General features: G+C 40.8%; 1 protein-coding gene across 17 annotated transcripts in view; it reads right to left on the reverse strand.

Moving 5' to 3' along the window:
- Window positions 1-24,508, reverse strand: part of plecb (plectin b) — a 107,566-nt gene that overhangs the window by 14,785 nt on the left and 68,273 nt on the right. For 5 of the 17 annotated variants that reach the window (XM_041043608.1, XM_041043598.1, XM_041043613.1 and 2 more), the window contains exons 2-32: window positions 22,007-22,068; window positions 18,907-18,921; window positions 17,973-18,062; window positions 16,205-16,282; window positions 15,952-16,056; window positions 14,550-14,716; window positions 11,237-11,352; window positions 10,994-11,097; window positions 10,268-10,387; window positions 9,271-9,366; window positions 9,042-9,169; window positions 7,806-7,899; window positions 7,114-7,268; window positions 6,703-6,991; window positions 6,525-6,602; window positions 6,256-6,417; window positions 6,041-6,145; window positions 5,845-5,940; window positions 5,605-5,730; window positions 5,212-5,364; window positions 4,923-5,077; window positions 4,333-4,459; window positions 3,666-3,849; window positions 3,529-3,552; window positions 2,773-2,930; window positions 1,984-2,162; window positions 1,749-1,887; window positions 1,230-1,586; window positions 1,059-1,142; window positions 846-950; window positions 592-690 (exon numbers count right to left, since the gene is read on the reverse strand). In XM_041043608.1, coding sequence (XP_040899542.1) covers window positions 592-690; window positions 846-950; window positions 1,059-1,142; window positions 1,230-1,586; window positions 1,749-1,887; window positions 1,984-2,162; window positions 2,773-2,930; window positions 3,529-3,552; window positions 3,666-3,849; window positions 4,333-4,459; window positions 4,923-5,077; window positions 5,212-5,364; window positions 5,605-5,730; window positions 5,845-5,940; window positions 6,041-6,145; window positions 6,256-6,417; window positions 6,525-6,602; window positions 6,703-6,991; window positions 7,114-7,268; window positions 7,806-7,899; window positions 9,042-9,169; window positions 9,271-9,366; window positions 10,268-10,387; window positions 10,994-11,097; window positions 11,237-11,352; window positions 14,550-14,716; window positions 15,952-16,056; window positions 16,205-16,282; window positions 17,973-18,062; window positions 18,907-18,921; window positions 22,007-22,068 — 3,950 coding nt within the window. The remainder of the gene's footprint in view (window positions 1-591; window positions 691-845; window positions 951-1,058; window positions 1,143-1,229; window positions 1,587-1,748; window positions 1,888-1,983; window positions 2,163-2,772; window positions 2,931-3,528; window positions 3,553-3,665; window positions 3,850-4,332; window positions 4,460-4,922; window positions 5,078-5,211; window positions 5,365-5,604; window positions 5,731-5,844; window positions 5,941-6,040; window positions 6,146-6,255; window positions 6,418-6,524; window positions 6,603-6,702; window positions 6,992-7,113; window positions 7,269-7,805; window positions 7,900-9,041; window positions 9,170-9,270; window positions 9,367-10,267; window positions 10,388-10,993; window positions 11,098-11,236; window positions 11,353-14,549; window positions 14,717-15,951; window positions 16,057-16,204; window positions 16,283-17,972; window positions 18,063-18,906; window positions 18,922-22,006; window positions 22,069-24,508) is intronic. The other 12 variants (XM_041043609.1, XM_041043600.1, XM_041043615.1 and 9 more) reach the window with 7 other exon arrangements.

A 24,508-nucleotide genomic window follows, 5' to 3' on the forward strand; every position in this document is an offset into this window, starting at 1 on the left:
AATTTAAAGAAGTGAAAGAAAGAACCCCTTGTTCTAAATCTACAATGGCACAATACACACAATGAATGGAAATGGAGTATTTAATGCATGTATGAACATACACTGTGCTGCATTTATTCATTCTAGTTGAAGACATAGAGAGTCAAATGAATAATCTATTTTTGATACTGTATTTACCTCAATGTATGTTCATGGTCAAACTGTGTGCTTCATATTTGTTTGTAATTGTTATTTTGGTTATATTTTTTTACTGTTTTACAAACCTTAAGTCTTCATTTGCTCACTACTGACAACATATAATATGCTGCAAAAAATATCTGTTGCTCTGGCTAATAGACCAGCTACAGCATGCCAATGTTTCATGCATAACCAGTGCAAAGGAACTATTTGTCACCCGTACATTAATATAATGTGTGCGTTTGTGTGCGCATGACACAGAGAAAACTGTGTGTGCGTGCATGCATGCGTGTTTGTGATCGGCGAGTAAACTCTTAGGACGGTTGGTCGGTCGGTCGGTTGATTATTTGGTTGGTTGGTTAGATTAATGTTAGAATTTAGTTTGTTTGGGAATCCCAGCCAGTTGTCACGCACCTCCTCATCCTCCAAGCGACGCTGCGTGTCGGTGATGAACTTGATGTACTGACTAGTCAGAGTCATCAGCTCGCTGTACCGGGTCCTCAGTGTTACGTACTGATACAGAGAGAAAAACAGCACTTAGAGATGCATAACTGTCATCTTAATGCATGCAGTATGACTTTCCAACCAGCCAACGGTGATGTTGTCCTCTATACAAATATTCAGTATTTTCTAGAAATGGTACCCATTATTTTTTTGAAAACACATACCTCCTGAATAATGTTGTCAGAGGCAGAATCCAGTTTGGTTTTCTTCAAGGGAGAAGCAAGAGGCTCCACCTGAGCTCTGTAGGCAACCAGTTGGAGTTCATAGTCCTATATGATGGGAAAAAAAGCGTCTCCATTCATCAGACACTTTTTCTAAATGCTCCAAATTACAATATTTATAATAATTAATGCAAACCTGTGCTATTTAATGCTCACCTTGATAGTATCAATGTATGCTTTAGCATACTTCTGACACTCATCCACTTTGTCTTTGTTCTGCTCAATCTCCTCCAGCAGTTTCTGTTTTGAAAAAAGGGTTAAAATAAGAGATAAGCTCACTAGTTTCATGTTACAAACAATAAAAAGAATGAACCAAACACAAAATACCTTCTCCTGGGCAAGCTGCTCCTTCAGAGTTTTGCTGTCAGTGATGGGCACAGCCTGGATCTTCTCCTGCCTTTGCTTGGCGTCGGCAATCCAGCGTATCAGCCAATCATAGCTCTCACGATAGTATCCTAGCTGGCGACCAAGCTGCTCCAGCTCTCTCTGGCGAAGGTCGATCTGGGTGAACACAGCCTTCCAGCGGTCCTGAAGACTAGACAGGAGCTGGCGGTAATGGTCCAGTTCAGCATCACGCTCGCTGTGCACACGAGACATCTTGTCACTCACGGCAGAGGCTTTCTTCATCTCTTCCTCCAGGGAATCAAACACTGGCTGTTCACCCTCAGCCTCAGCCCGCATTTTCTGCAAGTGTCAGACAAAATAAAAAGACGGTCAGCGGCAAGCAAGCACAGTCAAATTCATCAGGAAAGATTGGGCTGATCTACTATCAAGGAAAGCGGTATTTGTATTTTTTGTATTTCATGATAAATCCACCTTCTAACAGAATTTGAAATTTCTTGGTACCTTCAGTTTTGTTCTGTAAGTCTCTACTTCCTTGACATCACTGGGCACAGTGTGGACTTCACGCAGACAGTCCTCATACTGTTTGAGAACTCCTTCAGCACCCTGTGTGTTACGGATGACCATTTCCACAGTCTTCAGCCTGGGACAATAAAAAACAATAAATAAATGAATGAGTACGAAACAGGCATTAGGAAACAGTGCATTTTCTCTTGAGACTAAACAGCTGGGGACTCACTTCTCGAGATAAACAGAGGACAGCATGTGGGCATGATCCATCTTCTGCACAGTCAGGTCAAGCTCTGACCGCAGAACAGGAGCTGAGGCAGCCTGCTGAGGGGAGGCCAAGACTTCTTGTGTCCTTACAGATACCTTATCAAGGTCCTTCTTGAGGCCCTCAAGCTCCACATGGACTTTCTGTACAACAGAAGAAGACAAAAAGAGTCAACAAGATGTAAAGAGTCAAAACTTGATGGAAAAAAGCACCTACATTGCAGACCAAAAGAAAATTACTTCATGTGCTTTTAAAATTTAAATGAACTTGTGCTGGTGTTTGCTGTGCTCAGCCAGAGGCACTTCTCAGATCAGTAGGGACAAGTACAGCCGCAGTAGGAAGGAAGCCAGCTGGCGTGCAATCTCTGCACCTCTGACTGCAGTTTGCACGCCACCTCTTGAACATGAAATTGTTTACCCCTTGCTTTACCTGCTTTACTTCCTTACTGCTCCTTACTCTCCATCCTACTACATGGATTCTAGTACAAAACAATTTTTTTTCTTTTTTGTTTCTCCTTTTGTGAAAAGATTTATTTTCACTCAAGGATAAATTGGCTGCTAAGATTCACATTATGGATGTTTTTCTCTCCAATGATGATGATTCATTAGGCTCACAGTGTATGAAAACCAGTCCAGTTCATGTCATCATGGCTCATTTAATTCGAAAACATCATAATTAAAACACGGTGCAGAAATATACACACTAACCATATTATTTAAATGGCAGGGCATTTTGGGATATTGAGTACAGTACCTTCTGCTCTGTTGTCTTCTGAACACATTCCTTCAGAGGCTCCTTCTCCACAGGTTTGCGTATGCGAGCCACAGTCCGAGCCTCACAGTCCTCTATGTGCAGACGAAGGTCCTTGAGCTCAGAGATGTAGTTCTTACACAGAGATTCATCCTGTTGACCTGTATAGTAGCAAACATACTTTTTTAAGAACATCAGGAACAGAAAAAAATCTACAGTATTTGGCCTAAAAGTGAGCTTGAAGTATAAAAGGATTTTTAAAGAGTTTTGTGTACATGACTCAGGATGGTGTCATGTTTACGATTTGATATTGATGTGTAACATTGACAGAATTATGTTCATATTCTGTAAACATTTTCCCATTCTCAGTCCACTGTTTCACTGCAGTGCATTTAAGCACAACCTCAGACATGCAGTCCTTCATGTCTCAATCACACGCAGCTCCATATGCACTACATTTTAGCATACAGTATGTAGCAAGTGTTTCTACCACAGATAATCACACTCTTATGTGACATGGCTGCATAATGAAAAGCATAACATACTGTAACGCACAACATATGGGTTCTACTTGGTGCAGAGCTGCAAAAAAGGAAAAAACAAGCAACCTGCGAACCACAACAACATGCAGTCACACGGGACTCTAACCTAAACATTAAGGGTTATATATTACATTATAAACATCTCATCTAAGGTTTAAAAGCGTGTACACACACTACGTTGGTGAGCTGTAGCTTTCACTGGCTTTACATCACTCACCTTTGAGCCTAACAACCATTAGTCCTGAAAGGGGAATTGATAACATAAAGTTGCTGTGTACTTATTGTATATTCCTTTGATATATCCGTGAATAATCAAATCAAAGCTAATTTGTTGTTTAGAGAAAGCATTTTTACCCTTCTCCATGGAGCGAAGCAGGTTGTCGAAATGCTGGGTCGTCTTTGTGTAGTCCTCCTCGATCTGCATGCGGTCATCGGGGCCGAAGAGCTGTGAGTCCTGGCTGTCACGCATGAAGTCCTGGTAGTGGAGCTCCAGGTTCCTCATCATCAGCCTATATTCCTCTGGTTTCATGGTCTTTATCTGCACAGGATGGAGAAAAATGGGGAGAGATAAATATTCAGGTTTGTTCAAGGACTAAAATTTACAGAATACAAATAAATAGTAAATTGATTTTGTGTTAATTTTGTGTCAATTTTAATTCAGTGCCAACAAATTGTCTTGTAGTTATTTAATTATATTCCCAACACTCAATGTATTAAACACTTCCCTGTGTAGCGTACTTCTAAAATAAACTCAAACTCAATTCTTACATAGGACAACTAATGTCTCAACATTGCTTATGTTTGCTTCAAAACAACAATGCGCCATCTTCGGAAATGGGGACCAATGGGACCCCCAGCTAACAAAAGGCTGGTTTAATCTTACTTTCTAAGTACAGCTGGCTGAGGTTAAGATTGTATCTTGCTTTTGTTGAAGTTAAAGATTGTTTCATATGTATTGTAACCTGTAACCTGCACATACAGGTCAACTTGTGGATTAGAATTGAGTGGTGTTAATACCCACCATGGTGATGTTCCAGGATCGTATCTGTGTGAAGTCTCTCATCAGGTACTGCCATGATAGCAGACTCTTCATGTTTATGTGGAGCCTCTGCCACATGGACACCATCTGCTGATGGCCTCCATCCAAGCTGGAGTAGGACAGGAATGCAAACATTATGAAACAAAGACATCATAGAATTTATTAGGCATATTATATCAGGTTGTTATTTCACTGAAAGAAACTGCAGAAAATGGCCTTTTGAACCAGTTACCAATTAGTTATATGTAGTGTTCACTGTTTCTCAGTCTATTTAAATTAAATATTTGGAGACCGCAAATGTTATACAGTCACAAGACCACATGTCAAATAAACCCTGTTCCTCCAGAGTCATGGAAAATGTGCAGTATGTGTACTTATTTATAACACCATAGATAACATGTTGTATTGGCGTAGCTACTAGCAAACCTACAGAGGAAATACTCTGGTAGTTGACACAGTATCTAAACAGCTGCAAGACTTTAAATAGAGTGGGATGGTAGCTGGGTTACTCTGCTCATATACACAGCTGTCACCCAGGTGACTGCTTTTGTTTTGTTTTACTATGTCCTCACCTGGACACACTGTCCACGGCCTCCTTGTTGACTGGAGGTACAATGAAGCAGACAGAGGGCACCACTGCCTCGTGTCCAGAGCGGTTCAGGACCTTCCACTTGAAGGGCTGGGAGTTGTTGAGGAGAGCACACTCATCTCCTTTATGGACAGTGATCTGAAACAAGATTGAGATGAATACACCTTGAATGAGGCATACTCAGGCTTACAACTTACAACTATGACCCCACCCCCCTCCCTGGGCTGTGAATGATTATAAATAAGTATGAAGCAGTCAGTGGGTGTTCTCACCTCCTGTTGTTTGAAGTCACACACAGCCTGAATGGGCAGTTTGCCTTTGATGGAGCTGGTGGGGTTACGTGGTTTCAGCTGGATGATGGACTTGGCCCTCTTGTTCAGGCCGGTCACCATGGTCTTGAATTCATTCAGCTGTTCCTTCTCTTCCTGTTGAAGAGCAATGAAATCAGACTATATTAGAATAACATAACTTAAAATGTTCTAATGTTACATAATAAACATTAGCAGCAGCACAATTTTTCATTTGAACCAAAAGCACTGTCTTATTCTTCCTTAAAACATTTTCTTGTATTAAGGAAGAAGTTCAGATCTTTGGTAGTATACATGAATGTACAATACATGCACATGTACATCTAAATATATTTAATGTTTGCATTCATGGCTTACCACAGCATCCTGCAGCAGATCCTCCAGGCGTGTGGCTGTTGTAGAGCGATCGCAGCTGTATTTCTTTGTCATGTTCTCTTGCATTTTCTTCATCTTGTCCTGAGCCTCTTTTACATCAGCAAAGAACTGTGAGAAGAGGACAACATTTGAGGGGCACAACATTTGATTCTTCTGTGAATGCTGATGGATGATTACTGTGGGGTCACTGAAGTGCCGCTGATTTCTTTTTCTGTTCCATACCTGGTAGTAGGCTGTGTTTTCTTTGAGATGAGCCTCAATACAGCAGCACAGCTGGAGGATCCAGCTCCACTGAGTCTGCAGGGCAGCTGTGAAGGCCTGGTATGGACAAAGACAATATGATCACAGTAAATTAATTGAGGACTCACCCGGTAGCTTTTATACTGTATGTGGATTTTTGGTTTACTAGAATAATTACCTCAACTGTCTTCTTGCCAGGATGTCCGTCCCTGACAAGTTTGTCTCCCATGGCCTGGATATCATTGACCTTCTTCTCCCTCAGCTCCAGCTCTCGCATGAGACCCTGAAGAATCCAAAGGGAAAAGTTAATTACAATTAACAACAATTTGTCTAAACATCTTACATAAAATCTAAAGGGCAGGGAATAGAGGAAAATATTTTTTAAAAACCCACAGAGTAGTTGTCTTTCTTAGCAGTCATGTTGGTGTTTCTGTCACTCCAGTCAAAGTTGACCTCCTCCTCCTCTTTGTCATTTAACCACATCAGTTCCTTAGTGGCGGCACTGACGAAGGCGTGGAGTGAATCCAAGTTCCTCAGGCGGGACTTGGAAGAGTTCTGACAGAAAGAAAATATCAAAACACCAATAATTGATTAAAAAAAAAACAGCATTTATCTTGCACATTCGTACACTTAAAAAATGTTTGAAATATGAAAATATTTACCAGTAGTTTGCCATACTGAAGGTCCAGTTTACCCAGGTATTCTCTGTATGTACCCTTGCTGGCAGGGGATAGCTGGCTCTGAAGAACATGAAAGATGCAACAAAGGTTACTTTTAAAATCATCAGCACCACATTGGATGATATGAAATCCTTTCCAGTGGTTCTGATAAGAGTACTACCTCATCAGCCTTGGCCCGCTCAATCTTGGATCGGAAATCCTCCACAGTCTGGTGTAGGCCTCTGTGGCTGCCCAGCTGGGACTCCACAGAGGGCAGATCTGATCCCCACTCAGCTTCATCAATGCGGCGCTGGTTCTCCTCCACCCAGGCCAGCAGGTCTCGGACGTAGCGCAGAGTGACATCATCCACATCAGACCGCGCCGCGGTGGAAGTGGTCACAGCAACAGTTTTCCTACGAAGGTTGTAATCGCTGCGCAAGTTCACCAGGCGCTCATGGAGGCGGTAAACCCTGTGGACATTAAAAAACACTTACATTATGGTCTTTAAGTGCTTGACAGATGTCCCTGAACTGATTTGTATAAAAAGTTTTGTTTTAAAAATTCACTTGAATGTAACACACAGATCACCCACTTGCGGTACATCTGTTCAGCCTGAGGGTGGCGCCCATCCTTAAGTATCTGCACATCATTGAAGAGCAGGCGAATCATGTTGTCTGCCTTGTCCAGCTCCCTCTCCACTTCAGCTGTGTGTTGTGCTGGTTTTCCTGCATTCAGCAGACGAATGTCCTGAAGGGGTAAAAGCCAATAAAAATATCAATTTTCATCTTCATTTCAAAAGCCACCCAAATTAGAAAGGAAAATAAAGGCTTGTAACAGCAACTGACACATAATCATAGGCCCTGGAGGATAATAGAGATTTGAATAGATTTTTTTTTTTTTTTTTTTTGGTTATTTTCTTAAATTATGTTCTTAAATGTCTGATTGGAAAGATGTTTGTAGTGAGATTGTGTTAAAATGGTTTAAAAGAGGTTTAAAAAGTCTGTACTTTGGACTGTGAATAGGACCATATGACTGCTATGTATCCTACAGCTGAATTATTTTAAAAGAAAAGACAGTATTTGAAAAGTTTTGGGAAAAAAAACATAAAATCCAAAATAGAGTCATTCATTTATTATTTGGTCTTATTGTGATGTTTGGCCACAATGAAATTAACAAGTCAGATGACCTAACAAGTGATGTATGATCATTCTCTGGATTCTTTGTAACTTCGTGAACTCATAACATATTGTAGTATTTCCAGTGTTAGATGTGAATAGGACTCACCGCCTGCAGCAGGGTCTCCAGGTGGCTGAGCTGCTCATCACACAAACCAGACTCCATCTGTACTTTACTGACAATCCTGTGGAGTTTCTCAAGTCTGGATTAGATAAAATAAAATCAAATAAAATTAGAATTATCTCTGAGAGACAAGTTGAAGGTTGCATCAGAATAGAACAGGCTATAGAGCAGTTTGTTATTCAGCATTTTTGATTTTCAGTACATAAAGTATACTGCTGAGAGGACACCAGTTATCATCAGAATCCCCACAGTACTCAGTATGAACTCCCTCCTTGACAGGACTAAAAAACCTGTTACACAAACACATTACATTTTAGACTAACAGAAACTAAAGCTCACAACATGTCAGTCAAAACACTTACGGCAACCTGCGTTGCAGCAAATACTCCAATTTATGAGGGTCAGTCACAAATGCCATATCCCAACTCCATAAAGATTAAAGTTCTAGTTACTGGACCACTGGCTCCTCTCACGCTCCCATTGTGTCTAAAGAAAACACTCTGCCACGTAGAGGCTCAGAGTTTTCTCACAAAGCTGTCCAGTCTGCTCATTCAGTCATTCCACATCTCAGAACCATAAACAAGGTTATTAGATGACCAGACAATCTCGTGACAAGAACCATCCCATTTTCCAGGCATGACGCAAAACTATTTTAAATGCACAGAACGTTTACAATGTCTCATCCTATCAGACCTCATTATATCTTTTTGTCTCCAATTAGGAGGAACATTTCTTTCTCTTTTTTATTACAGGCCAGCTCTCAAAACAACAAGAAAAGCAGTCTTTCACCAGAATGTTTGGCTATCTTCTACAGCTTCTACAAAAGCAGGAAAATGATGCAATAAGTTGAGAAATTTTGGTCAAAAGTAAACAAAAGTGTCACTCGCAATGACATATTTTTGTCATTTAGTCATTCCCTCATGATTTGGTAACATGCTAAATCATGAGGGAGTGCCAACTGGCCAAGCTAAAGCACTAGCTAGTTGGCATTTTTTTGGCATTTTATATAATTTATGGCATTTTTATCCTGTCCAATGACCAAACGTCACTGAACCTTACTTCACTTTTCTAAAGTCAATGCTTTGTCTGACCAATTTATTTATGTACTGTTTCATCTTTTTACTACTACACCCCTTGGCAGGGATGGATTAATATAACTGAATCATTTTCATCGCAATAAACATGTATATTATTACATCCAGTGTCTGCCACTGTCCTAACCTGTCAAACTCAATTCTCAGCAGTCGCTCTCTCTCGAGGATGGCAACATGGAGTCGACCCCATTCTTTCTCCACATCAATGGGATGATAGCCTGGAGGGACCTTCACCTGACCAGCATGGACAGCACTCTGTGGGAAGGTTTTAAGTTCAATGCATAAGTAAAGATGCATGGATAACTCACTATAAACACAACATAATACAAATGCATACAGAATTTGGGTTAACTTGCCTCAAAGGACTGGTAGATGTGTTTAGACCGGCTCTTGTCGGACTCTTTCACTGGCAGCTCTGTCTCTTTGAACTTCAAGAACTGGCGCCACAGCAACTGAAACAAAACAAAAACATTTGATGCTTTATTAATAATTTACATTTTTTTTTTTTTTCCTTAAAATGTTACTTGCTCCTAAAGAGTTTTCTGAGACTTTTCAGCATCAGCCTCTGAGCTGTGCACAGTGAAACCTTTACTTTACTTATATACTGGACACATGACTGTGTTGCTATTTTAGGTTTGTGTTTTGTATGTAGAGTTATGTCTGAGTTATATGTGGAATCTTAATCTCCTAAAATAGGATGAGTACATTCAAGTAACACATCATGCTGCAGTTCTAATGGCCTGCATACAGTGAGGTAGTATCCTCTGAAAGCATCATTCATGGATTCCCATGACCGGTGTAAATTAAATTTGACTTACAATGACTCAAATAACTTCACTACACGTATTACAAGAGAAAAAAAATGTTACACATTCTCTAACTAGACTTAGTATTGTTGGGTGTACAAGTACACCTGATAAACACTATTTTTGATGATCCTGAGCTGCTGATAATTTGACTTCAAAGACAAAAAAAAAAAAAAAAAAATTCTAAAGTCACGCTATGTTTTTGTTCTGCAGCACAAACAGGGAGTGGCAAAGTCTGGATTCTCCAGAGGATTAAGTCTACATTATCTGCCTTTTGGCTGCATTTTCTCAACATCAGCACTGCCCCACCTACAGTACAACAATGTCTGTGAATACAGTTTATTCTATCTGCCCACAGCCAGACATTATGTAAGAGTTCTTTCATCCAACAATGAATAGCCACCAAAAAGTCTTTTTCACAATACATTTTATATATTTATATTTTTCAGAGCTGCGCATATGCAGTAAAAACAAAAATACTCTTAAACGAAGAAAAATCTCTCGCCTACAGGCTTAATATCCACATATTATCAGCATATCAGCTCACCTCTATCTCCTCATAGCTGGCGGGGAACTTCCTCTCCTCGAAGATCATGACATGGTGGCGGATCCACTGGAGCAGAAGAGTCACCAGCTCGTAGTACTCCTGCCAGCGCAGCTCCAGCTCCTGCACCCAGCACAGCAGAAAAGATAGCTGAGAGGTTAACAACTCCAGACAGGAGGACTCCTCTTCTCCTGCGTCTCCATGTTCAATAACTCACACACCACACTAAACTCAATTAGGGTAGCAACAATTTAGATCTTGTGTGAGTGGACAAGGAGGCAGAGAGCAGAGAAGGGGTTGACAAAGGCGTAAGTGGTGGAAGAGACAGCAGGAGGACGAAGACAATGGTGGGAGACAGACAGACTGAAGCATGTCTTGTTAGTGAATTTGCATTAACTACTATGCAGTATGTTTTATGTGAACAAATAATGTGTAACTTTACATGGGCCTATCCCTTTGGCTTCTGCGGTGTAAACACCACAGGTTGCTAATTTCCAGATACTCAGTTTCACAAGACTTTTATTCCTCTTTGAACATTTGGTAGGACTGAAAAAAAAAGCTCCACAAATAAGCTTATTTATAGGCCGAGTCACAAGCTATTGCAGTTTTGATTAAGCCTGATCAAGAATTCAATCAGGTCGAATTAGAACATTTATGTTGCCCTGAGGTGCTTATCGTTTTGGATTGGTGCCTCAACTAAGATTCAGGCATAAAATGTGTTCTGCTCACATTAGCTCTGATGCCATCGTGTACATCAGTCCGAGGCATGGCGTCATATAAGGATGATACATAAGTGATGATGGACTTCTCATCAGGGTGAGGGACATCGACGTCTGAAAGGATAAGGTGAAAGTGTAGCTCATTATTCCATTATTTTGAAAATTAAAAACAGTCAGTAACTGGTGTGAATATTGTAGCATAACACACCAAATAAGCTGAATAAAACTATAAGTATTCACAAGCAAGTCGTACCCTCAGGGTCCAGTAGGCGTGTCACACCCAGGTCTCTCTCAGCCACACCGAAGGCCTGTTCCAGGTTCTCCACGTTGGTCTGTCGGTACACTTTGCCCATGTCGATGAGTGTGGGACTGGAGGAACACAAACATGGACGAGGTTAAATTAACCCTGACTCACTATAATCTACAGTGAAAGGGAATGAGTTTTGAGTTTCCATGAAAAGTACCAATTTTTGCACATTGCCATTGCACATGTGATGATGCATTTTGGATCTCTGATTGACAGCTCAGTTGTATAAGCTGCAATAGAAAGTGAAGTGACACCCGTTGCTGCTTTCTGTGCATATGTTGTATTGTACTCCAGCCTACTACGCGTCAAAGCAACATGATGAACCTCAGGAATGGGAAATGGAGTGGAACGGGATAGACGATTAGATATCACAGATTAACACATATGCAGCATTAACCCAGTCTGTGCAAGCCTGTTCACTTAAATGGTATGAAACCCAGCATATTTGCAGCGGTGGGTGTGCCTTTTTAAGACCTTCTGCCAATGGCTATAAGAGGTTCACCCTCTGACAAACCTGTACCAGCACCTGTCTTTTTGTCCTCTGGGTGTTTGACTCTGGCAGATGTCAGAGCATCTATAGGTAAAATGTAATTTATGGAGCATCTAACATAATCAAAGCTGACACACTTGAAGTCAGCAGCCAGCCACAACTTGTATCCCAGAAGAGACAAAAGTTCACGTCTCCAGAGTGCAGTACAGGATGACTGAAAGCACCACAGAACCCCGTCTATCACAGATTCCTACTTGACTAGAACCAGTAATTAAATCACAATAACATGAATTACAGCAGTTTTAGATGCATTACCAAATCCACAAACTCAAATGTGCAATACATATCCATGCAGTACTAATTATGATATTTAATAAACAAACTGTGCTGATAAGCAGATTCATACAGCTCTCTGATGTGTAGAGTGGAATGGCCAGCATTTTGTCCATAAATAGGAGAAGACTCCACGTGGTGGATTTCCCGGACAGAGTACTGCTTTGTTGGCCTAGGGGACCTGCTCGTGGTCTGGGCCTCTTTTCCATGAAAGCTATGAGACCTCCATCCGTGGCCCAGTTCCTCACTGCTAGAGCGTGCCCCTGAGCTTTGTGAACCCCGCCCTGAGTCCCAGGAGGATCCCTCTGATGGGATATCCTCACAGAACATCACCACCCGGTTGTCCACATCGCTGACAGATCCTGACAAGAAGCCCAAGCTTCTCTTCTTCTGCTTCAACTTCTTCCTTACACCGAGCATCTTAAAATCTGTCTTGTTCTTGGCCAGTGGCACGTTAAAAGCTTATTCTTTAGTGGCTGGCGTTACAGGTGCAATCATTCACACAAACAAATCTTTTGATGGCTGCATGTAAATCCCTCCTATGAATTGTCTCAGGTGTCCATCATCATGTTAAGATCCTGATAATCCTTCTGCTGGGCTGCTGAAATGAAAAAGCCTCCTACTGGCACAGCCGAGTCACTGCTTCCATCAAGCTTCTTTAAATGAGAACTAAATTCAAACTGTAGCCTTGTAAATCCAACTTTGTCAGCCTTCACACTCCTACAACAAACCCTGGACACTCCTGAATTCTCTGAATGCATATTCTGCACTGGGATTCCCTGAATGCCTGGGCACGAAGCAACACCACTCTTTTCATGTTGCAGACACAAAATGCTACAGTAACGCCCACACACCACACCCCTGACCTTTATTAAAGGCAGTGCTAATCCAGCCTCAGGTGACTCCAAAAAATAAAAAAAGAGAGAAAAAAAGCTGAAGGTACACGCTCAAGTTTAAGGAAACTTGCCCCTGCAGGCATCTCTTTTTTTTCCAATTCATAATAGCTCTAAAGAAATACACCTTGCCGAGCATTTAATTTTCTCTTTTCTAATACGGCTTTTCTTCAGTTTACGTTCTGGATTCTGCATGAATCACAAAGAAAACCAACCAATGGCAAACTGTGCTGACAAATCTTCCTGAGAAATAAATGCACATTCATTTCCCAGGATGCTACCACACAAAGCAATCCTTAACCACTAATTCTACTATAAAGACACAAAACAGATTTGGGGGAATTAGAATATTTAGTGTTCAACAGTAGAAACATCAGATTTTGCTTCTTAATACTAAGTTCCCTACAATTTAATAAGCTAATCATATTTAATAGAGGACTTATCATCTTAACATAACACCAAAGGAGGTGCAAGTATTAGTCATAGTCAATGCCTGTCAGTGATATTCTTTGCACAAGGTCTGAAATGTTCACGGAGAGGTTTTAAGGCAGTTTTAATGAATTAAAGGAAAATAAGAGTAGTTATGTCAAGGGCAATAACTTAAAAATGGGTCAAAAGAAGGGATTTTAAAGGCAGAGTATAATAATCTTGGTATAGTAATCTTGGTTGTAGATATTTAACCTCTCATCCAGAAAGCTTCCTCACTTCTTCAGAACTGAAGAAGCCTCTTGGATTAGAGGTGAAACATCTTTCAAGTACAAGTACTTGGTCTACAACCAAGTCCATTTGCCCTCAATTCAGCTCTTTGTGGATGGCAAAAACATCAGATTTTAAAGGCAGAGTGAATAAATCAAGCTTTGCCACTTCAGTTTCAGTAATTATATGCACTATTAAATCTATATCACGCTGCTAAATGCCTTTACATTTCTATAAATCAGATTTAACAGCATAAATGTCACACCATGGCCATCGTGTCTAAAATTATTTAAGGAATTGATACATCTTACTGAGAGCAGAATTTAATCACAGAGCAGGTTAAAACTGGCATTATGAAGTGTAATTTGACATTTGTAACCGTGCCAAGGTCCCGCTCCTGCTCCACTGCACTTCATATTCAATAAAACATACAGATGGTGGATGTGTCGTGACAGGCATCAACATTAATGGTGGTATCACAAATGTTAAACGGACTGCATCTATATAGAGACTTCTAATGTTATTGACCACTCAAAGCGCTTTACACTACAAGTCACACTCGCATTCATACACTCATGGGCACAATGGGGGCAATTTGGGGTTCAGTATCTTGCCCAAGGACACTTCGACAGGGGATGACCTGCTCTACCTCCTGAGCCACAGCCACCCACAAAGGCAATGATAAAGCTGTGCATCATGGGTACAATGCTGTTATATCCACATACCTGTTATTTTAAAAGTGTATTTGTGGAATAGAACATATGCTGTCTTCATACACTCCACTATAGGATTCTTTAACAAAAGAGGGTGGGCACATGTCAGTGCTGTGACCAGCGGTCACACTCACCAGTGTTTGTGTATGACGGCGTTGAAGAGTTTGCCATCCCTCCAGCTGGTGGTGAAGTTGTCACAGCGGATGCCCTGGTAGCCATCAGTCATCCTCTGGGACCAGAGCAGCAGCTTCTCCTTGGCCGTCATATCCTCTGACTGGCCATTCACCTGAATATCTGAGATCTGAGACGATATATACAGGCACAACGTTAACAGAGAGTAGGATGTAGTACCTAGTATGTATGTAGAGTGTATAATGAGGAAATGTGGAAGAAATTAATCATTAGTGGAAAAACCAAAAGATTTTAAAAAAAGAAAATTTAAACTTTGAATTACTTGACACCCAAGGTTAATTTTTAAGTCGATTTAGAGACCTTAATCATTCCTTGACTTGATTTTCTTGGTTGAATTGTCTATTGGCGTATTAGATATTTATTTATTGATTGGTAGATTGAAGTGTTTCTGACTTGGTTCACAGGATGCCGCAGGGTGTCTTCCTGGGAAAGCGTCACTGTGGTTGTGGCATCCAGATAACTTTTCATTATGGGATTTTGGGAATGAGAGGTATGTGTGATGGGTGTCAGGTTTTCCATTTTGTGTGTGCGTGTGTATAAATGAACTTGTGTATTCGTGTGTGAGTGCTTGTCAATTTCTTCTCCTCCTTTTATTTGAGTCCAGATCTTCCGTGCACTTCTCTTTTACCTCTATAAATTAAATTAATTTAGGGTAATCAGATTGTAGGGTACTGCATTACATGATAAATGGGACATTTGACTCTTTCTTTTGATCTCTCTGACTCACCAACAGCCACAACCCAGCTATTTTCTGCCTCTATTCTATAAAAGTATAAAGACTCAGGGGACATTGTATCTACCTACAGGGCACCTTCACCAGATCACCTCACCACACCACACCACTCTTTCCTTTGTTTCCCATGACAAACTTCAGCTTTTTGCAACCTGAACCTGAATCACCTTATTTTAGTGGGTGTGTCCAGGAATTTCTGCCTGGCAGATCTTGGCATGCACAGGAAAGGCAGGAAAAGGCCTGGGTGTATGGAATATGGTTGGGAGTGTAGCATTTCAACATGTTGTACCCTTGGCCTGTCACACCCTCCCCTCAGGAGTCAGGGAGAGAGTGACTCATACTCACACAGCCTGCATGGTTTTCTTTATACTCTTCATAACTTAGCCACAGGACACTAAATACTTGAGTGGGGTGTTAGTGTGTTATGATAGCTCTAAACAAACACCTCTGGGAATATAAATAAGAATGGTCCCCTTTTTGTTTTAGAAAATGTCTTTGAAGAGCAGAATCCCCTCTGATTGTTTCCAAGGAGGTGGTGAAACAGCAGCTGACAGGTGCAGATCCCAGAGACAGAGGTACAGAGCGATAATATAACGGAACACAACACTGACAGATGAGGAGACCTGGAAGTGGAGGATGATGGTCCATATTAACCCCAGGGTCAGCTTGGGGTTTCCATCTGCTATGTCGTCGTTTCTGATGTTAACCAGCTTGACCTGGGAAAACATAACAGAGCAACAGTCATATTAAGTTAATGCTTACAGGATCACCTGAATACACAGATACTATCCGGTGTCTTGTGACAAGGCATTGATTTGTTTGGTCAAGTTTCCAAGGTTCAAGGTATCACTTCATAAGTCTTACCTGCCGGTGTCTGAGGAAGTCCAGTGCTATCTGTACATTCTGCAGTTTGTGGAAACGCATGCGGCCTTTCTCTCTGGGCTATGGAGGACAGAGAAGAAGAAAATAAGTGTTTAGTTAAACCCCGTCATAGTCGATCCCTTTAGTGTGCTCTTGGTGGTGGAAGGTGGAAAGTATCCAACTAAAATGGAGAAATTAATTAGAAGGAAAAGTGATGGAGGGAGCATTTAACAGAAAAATAAATGTTGGAATAACGGGTGAGACGCTGTGCTGAATTTCTCTTCCCAAATGATGCTGCTTTCTTTGGCTTAGTCCTGCTGTTCATCACTATCCCACACAGAGGACAAAAAATAGAATATGATGAGTATAATAAACCCTTCAGAGTAAAGAATTACAGCAGAGGAAATTTGCATTGGCTGAGCCGATAACATGGTTTTGCATTATTTAAGTCATCGGACAAAAGTCAGATTAGCTCATGTTGCATAATGTTTAGTTTGTCTTTTGAATTTCAAATTGATGTAAATAAATGCAACATACAATATAATGGCTGTAATGTAATGCTGAACAAAAGACCAAAGACCCTGAACAAATCCAAAAAGATATTTCAAAAACAAAATGCAAAACAAAGTATTGCTTACACCAAAAGTAATGATAAAAAAAACGTCTAGTTAATCAGTGCATCCTAACAGCAGCACCTATTAATAACTGTATATTGATACTGATAAATGTATATACGCATATAGCAGCTGTGTGGTTAAAGCAAGCCTGTCAATGAGAGAAACAAAAACTCCAGCAAAAACAAAACCTGGATGACCATGGAGGTTTGGTCACCATGCACAGCCAAATCACCAGGAAAGCACGGGCGACTCATGAAAAAAAGAAAGAAAAAAAAAAAAATAGGATGCGTACTTTAAATTACAAACCCACTCACCAACCGAGCGCTCCTGACCACATCTCTCTCCCTCGGCTAGCCCCAGCAAGAGCAGGGCAAAAAGAGAGGAGGCGAAGGCCAGACGGCAAAGATCAGCACACACAGGAAGGTTAAAGGAAGGCAAACAGGAGGCGAGGAAGAGTAGGAGAAAGAGGAGGAGCAGAAAATAAGAACCACAGATCAGAAAGGAGTATAGTGCACCAACACACACGCGTGCGCACTAGCCAAAGTGAGGTGAATGTGTCAAGGCTATGGAGGCATTCAGAAGATGAGCAGAGCTGGAGCTGGTGGAGAGAGAGCGATGAACTACAGCAGCAGAGAAGCGTCTGTACAGATCTGAACCAAGGGTGTGAATACAGCATCCTGCCACAGGCTTTGGAATGAGTCTGGTGTGTAAGCCTTGAGATTTTAGTTCAAGAAAATAGAGTAAAGATTGTGTAAGAGATCACATTTGAGTAAAAGTAAATAAATAAATAAAATAAATGGTTGGTAAGATCGGTCTCGAGACAGTGCCAAAGAGACGGCCAAAGAGACGGCAGACTAAAGATCAACCACAGTCAATAGGTCTTTGTTTATCAAAGTTCAGGTTAAACTGAGATTAAGCCTTTGACTGACAACTTGGCTGCGATTAGTTACCAATTTATTACCACAGGGATGGTATTTCAGGCTGACTTAAATTAAATACTCCTTATATAACAGGTCAGGATTAAGTTTTAGTTTAGAGGATGGAAGATAGCTGAGGTTAAAAAAAAAAAAAAAAAAAAAAAAGGCGCAGAGTTTGGGCATATTTGTCACTCTGAGGCTGTGGTCGAAAAAATCAGACCTCGGGGCGATACTCACTAGTGTTTCCCCAGACAGGACCTCCAACAGAGAGATCAGGTTATGTCCATCTCGAAGGTCTTCATACAGGTCTGACACGTGACGCTGTGCCTGCCAGGAGAAACAAGACAAAATGAGAGGCAATGTCACAAAGGTTCGAAGTACAACGATTTGGACTACCCACACATGTCTCTTGAGTTATCTAGAGAACCTGGCACAAACTGTAAGTACATTTAATGGCATGAGCAGAAAATAAAATCAGACTGATAAAGATTCATTTAAAAAAAGTGGCAGTTATTGGCCTCAATGTGACAGATTTTGAAAAATCTTGTGACACTTGAAACCTAGTTGTCAAGAATTATTGATAAATTACAAGTTTTTATTTCAGGATCTCAACTTATGATTGTCAATTGAAAGAGGTACTAGGTTATGCTGGTTCTAAATCTGTTACTCAGCTGTGTTATATGAGCTTTCTCAGTGCTCAGAGCGTTCTCTCTACTAGTACAATCCTACACAGGTCAGGAATGCATAGCCGTGAGCAGCCAAGCCTGACTCCTACTCCAAATGCCAAATGGCAACTGTCAGCCCTGACAAGTGATAGATGGGACTATGAATAAAAACCAGATCAGTGCAGTAACAGAGGTGCCCAGGTGAACGTATAAATCTGCTACAAGCACAGAAATATTTATTCTAAGATGGTTCTTTCATTCTTGTGGTTGCATTCACAGTTAATTCCCAGACAAAACAGGAGTCATTGTTTATGTAACAGAGGTGTGGTGTAGTTGCAACCAGACAGTGAAGCAAGTGAGAGAGGTGAGGAGGGTTGCTGTGAGACTGGATGGGAGGAGGAGGTTGGAAAAACAAGGGAGGGAGGGGGCAGCTTCCAAGCAAGTCTGATACTGACCAGACATACAGTACATTTAGTACAACGCTGCTCAAACGTGCTGGTACCTACCTCTACCCTCCAATGCTGGATGAAGGGAGATGATAGATGGATGAATGAGAACAGATGGATGAGTAATGGAGAAATGGAAAGAATGAAAGAAGAGGATACGAGAAGAGATGAGGGAACATGAGATGGAGCGCAATGACTTGGATGAAATGGAAATGCAAATGATTTTATAGTGATGAAGACGATGGAAGAAGAGACAGAAGGATGAAACAGCAGATAATTTTCTAGTTATATGACAAAAATCAGAGCAGATCCAGGTTGTGTTTGTCCGTGTGGAAAAAGGAGGCCTCGGCCCGAAAATGGGATGACAGCAAATTTCCCTTACAAGTTACAACAGTGGCTGATTTATGTTGGCAAGAATTTCAACACAAGTTATTCAACCTTTGATACACTCCTCCCTGCCTGCAGAGTGAAGATGACTAACCAACGCTGTGACCACTAGGGTTCACTGTCTACACACTGGAAAGTCTTCTTCTTTGTAGTAAATGTTATGTTGTGGAGTTGATAATCTAAGCTAACTCTTCTGTCTGAGAAGTATCTTTCTTGTTCAGTGTTATTTCATGAGAGGCACCGATTTACACTGTTAAATCCAACCTCTTATTCTGAAAATCCATGTGACATATGATTGTTCATTTACCATATTCAAGTGATCAGTTCTGTATAGGAGTTTTCAAAATAGCTAGTCTATATCCTTATGTATACTCATAACCCCTCTAACACCACCCCTTGAAAAGGTTGTGGTTCTGCATGATCAACCGCACTGTTGCGGCTGAAAGGTAAATGTTACGCTACAAATTGCCCTCTCTGAGTCAAAAAGAGCTGCTCTGTAAACTTTTCCAGGTGAAAATCATTAGCACACATGGTTGACAGCCCCTCATCCCGGGCTGGAAAGATAACACTTAACATACCTCAGTGTTTACACAATGTTTACGTCATCTTGAGCAACGACCCTAAACTCTGAAGGTGATCCTTTCAATGATCGCCATGTATTATCTGAAATCAATATACAACAAGTGTTGTTTTGAATCTAATAAGCTGTAGTTTGTAGGAATCTGCGAGGACAGGTTTTCGCTGTGCAGCTGGTCTGATGATCCACTTTGTCTCACACAATATAAAAAGATTTACCGAGCAGGGGAAACCGCTCAGTGGCCCTTTACAACTCTATATGGCTGCACCCAACCTATTGTCTGCTCCTGTCAAGTCAACCATTAAGCCATTAAATCAGTTTAACATCAGTTTAACCTTAGAGGAGCACTCTTGCACATTGAGAAACGGAGTTAACACTTTCCCTGCCAAACATGCCCATATATATTAAAATGGATTAACTGATACTAACTAGTGTTTTAGGTCTCTTCACTTGTGGAAAACTATCTGTAAAAAATGAACTGAAACTACATTTTATCAAATCAAAAAGTAACATTCACGACTTAAAATCATTTGAGGGACAGCTTCACTTTGCATTGATTTCTTGGTAATAAAGCCAATGAAAGTTTTACAACTTTAAACCATTTCCCACCACAGTCTTGAACTGTGAAAGGTTTCCTAGTATGAATATTTAATAATGAAAACACTGTTATTCTTAGATGACATGAATTATTTTTATACATGGCGCAATGACAACAACAATATCAATGCGAACACTTACGCAACCTCCCTGCATCGATGCATGCCTTTCAGTTTAGGCCGGGCATGAACGCAGGCAGCCACACAGACCCAGGAGTCTGTGCAGCACATGTGCTACCGTCAGCCTTAACCACCATAGGCTCTGGGCTGAAACTAGAATTTGCCTTTTTAGAGGGAGCTAAGTGAGTCCAGATGTGTGCGACTTAACCTCCAAAATTCACAGTGAACACTTAAGAGAAACAAGAGGGAGTAACTCCGCTATGTTCTCATATATTGGTGGCAGAATATGTTGCACGTTCATGGAAAGGAAAACACTCTTTTTGCGCTTATTTTCTTCCCTCTTGTTCCATTTCTAAAAAAAAAAAAAATGAATAGCTCTGTGTCTGTGTGAGTGAATATATAAATAATGTGGAAGCACTTAATGTCATGAGGCTGTAAATGTATTGCTGCCAATGGGGGTTTTCTGGAAGAAAAGTGGCACAAGCAGGAATATTTTTACTTCTCTGAGGGAGGGGTTTATTGTGTTGGGTGGCTAATTTTTCACTCCTAATGAGGAACTCCTGAGTGAGGAGTCCGGCCTGTTTGACATTACCCTCATTCTGACCTGTTTACCTCCTTGAATGTGTAATGCATAGGAGGCCTTCAAGGGCTTCGTTCAGGAATAAAGCGTGACTGGACGAGTGCTGATAGATGGTTTACACAGTCTCTCTGTCGATGACAGACTGGACTTCTGGTAAGCCTCCTCATCACAGCGCGATGTTCGCATCCAAGTGTGAAACAATAGCTGACGAGCTAATGTATGTTTATGTAAGTAGGGGGGTGGGGTGTTGGTAATAATTTCTGCAGACACTTACAATGCACAGGTGAGGGATGGATTACACTTTTGACAATGATGGTCTGTCCCTCAGAATAATCCACAACGGGTGTCTGCTGTCTTGCACACATAAAGACAATGTTGTGCTCTGTGTTCACTCAGGCCTACCCGTGGTCTACGAACTCCTAAATCTACAAATGATCTCCCCTTGATCACTGTTTTGATGGCTATTCATAGTTTTAAACATTAACACCACATCAAAATTATTGCCAACACAAATATAAATGAAGCCCAGCTATTTGCCGCTCTAATTACTGCAAAGTCCATGTATTTAATTCTAAAAGCAGAGATCAGTCTCCTCTAAAAATCTGGGTAGCCACATTTATTAAACACTCAACACAGCATCCTGTGGTTGAAGGCAAATCAGCTGTCACTTATTTAGGCCTGGACCACAATATGGGAAGTTCACCCTTTGATATCCACTGTGGTTGTTGTGTAAGAAAGCAGTCAACCACATGTTCATGAAGTTCGAAGAAAGCTAAATTTGTGCACCCTTATCGATGGAGTTTCACTTATTTTGCTTTGGTTTACCTTGCTCGTAAGAAAATGGAGCATGACATTGAAGGCATGTGTGGGCAGGAATGTGAGCATCACTGTGGTCCTTACCTTTATCAAGTGCTTGTTCACCCATTTTGTGAAGGTCTTTTTCTGTACTCGATCTCGTTCATCTGAAAGATGAAAAGTAAGAATTAGAAATGGTTTTGGTACATTTACGCTTTAAAAAATTTGCTACAGCTTAGTTCCAAGTTGAAAATAACAGCATGGGATTGATGTAATCCTTGGACAGGCAGTGAGTGAAAATTCACAGAGGGAGATCAGTTACAAGTTTCATTTATTTCATCTAAAAGTAGAAAACAAAAGAGGAAATCCCCAAGATACCAGACTTGTTTGATTTGTGTAGGACAAACAGAATTCATCACTGGGTGGAAAAACGTCTCTTGACTGCGCACGGCTGCATCTGACTCAGCCTGTTTCAAAGGATATTCATCGTCGGCAGATGCACCCCTATTGTCTAGGAAACATAGCATTTGCGAGGTCATGTCTCACTCTAACACCACTTCCAGCTGTGCTCATGGACAGAAAAATAAAGGATTCCACCGTCAGGGCAAAATGTAGTGTTAAAACACTTGGTGTGATTACAACAAGACTTGGCAAAACTATTAGAGTGTAATTTTCCAACAAGAAACAACAAGATCATAGTGAGGAACACACCCACTAAGACAACAAACCCTCATACCTACTGTTGTGTCCCTATTGGTGTTCAAGGCAAAAAACCACAAGGTGTGTCACTGCACCATTTATTATGGACACAGTTGATGGATCTGTGTGTTTCCAGTCCTCTGATGTGAACCCATGTGATCTAAAGGCTGTGGTTTGCTAAACACTTTTAATTCACCTTCACTGACTCACACAGCATTTAATTCCATTCACACTGTGCCAGAGTGAACTATGGACACTAACACAAAGTCCTCTGTCTTATCAGTTTTAAGGGAATGATCTGTCTACTGTATAGTGACACACCCAGCAATGAAAAGCAAAGGGCAGTGATTCAACCCTAGCATAAAACAGACGCCCAGAGGCTACGTTTGTTCTCTCAGGACAGAGTCAGCAATGACTTCTGCAAATGTGTTATGGAACTGTGTTTCCACGGAAACCTCATATAGACACCAATAGACCTTTAACCTCCTCATTTATCATTTAAACCAATAGGGACCGAGCTTCACTACCCGACCTCTGGGTTTCTATTTCCTGTCGAGGGGGCACAATGTCACACAGCGTGGCAGCGTGATGATTGGTCACACACACACACACACACACACACACAGAGCAACAACACTGGGATGTTTCGCAAACCCTGCTGTAGACTGAAACAGTTTCCCATGGGAGCTGCACCTTCTCCTTCTCACACCATATTACTCAATCCTGTTTCAACTAATGCAACTCTGTGTGGACGCATTGCTCTTTATATGTGAATGGTATGTGAGTGCATAGGGGCTGAGTGAACTTCAGGTATCAAATGACACCATACACAAAGAGATTTCAGGTTTTTGAGGTGTGGTGTTTATGGTCCGAAACGGCACGAAAGTCATTAGCAGTAGTGGAAAAGACCTGTAACTAAGTGCATTTACTTAAGTACAGTTTTTAAAGTACTTTAATTTTCTGCCACGTTATACTCCACTACACTTATTATTGGCTTTTTACATTTATTTGACAGCTATAGTTACTAGTTATTTTGAAGATTAAGATTTTGCACACAGAACAAACTTATAAAATGATTCAGTGTTCAGATTAAATGACCCAACAGACTAGTTCAAATTAATGCAAGATACAATATTTAAATGCCACTAAAACATGAAGCCTTCTGTAATAACAATCCAATAATGTCATTAATAAATGTACTTTGAGTTACTTTTTTCTGTATTATGAGTAGTTTTACTGTGGATACTTTGAGTACATTTACTTTTTTGGTTAAGTGAGATTTTGAACGCAGGCCTTTACTTGTAACATCATTTTATATAATTGAACTGAGTCATTTTATATAACTGAATTGCTATCAGTGACGTGTGTCACAAGAGAAAACAGATACAATCACAATGGCACATTTAAAGTGTGTTGATGAAGTGAACTTCTTTACATCACTGCGTGGACAAGCAGGGCCTTCACTGAAAATTCAGTTTGTGAAAAATGCTAATGATTTGAAGAGTTGTAGGGGAAAAAAGAGGAAGAATAGGTGACAGAAAATACGACACATCATTCGTCCTAGCTATAACTGAACTGTAGCCACAATGATTCATTCACCCCAAAACACATGCACGCTACACAACAAAAACAGTGAATGGGCTTTGCTGACCAATACGAATTGACGAAGCTGCTGATGCATTAGAAAAGGGGAGTATCCTCCTTTAAGTCACACCGATGAGCTTCACAGATCACAGATGAGCTTACTGATGTACAAAATTATTCATTATACCACATGCTGACCAATAAAAGCTGAACATAACAGGTTCTTGTAGACAAAAACCTACAACCCGAACACTGTCCAATGCTGAAATTACATTAAATGCTTCTCCCACCTCTTCCTGGAAAAACATTTAATTCTTGCCCAGC

Source organism: Toxotes jaculatrix, chromosome 8 (assembly GCF_017976425.1).
Source record: "Toxotes jaculatrix isolate fToxJac2 chromosome 8, fToxJac2.pri, whole genome shotgun sequence".
Classification (NCBI taxonomy): domain Eukaryota; kingdom Metazoa; phylum Chordata; class Actinopteri; family Toxotidae; genus Toxotes; species Toxotes jaculatrix.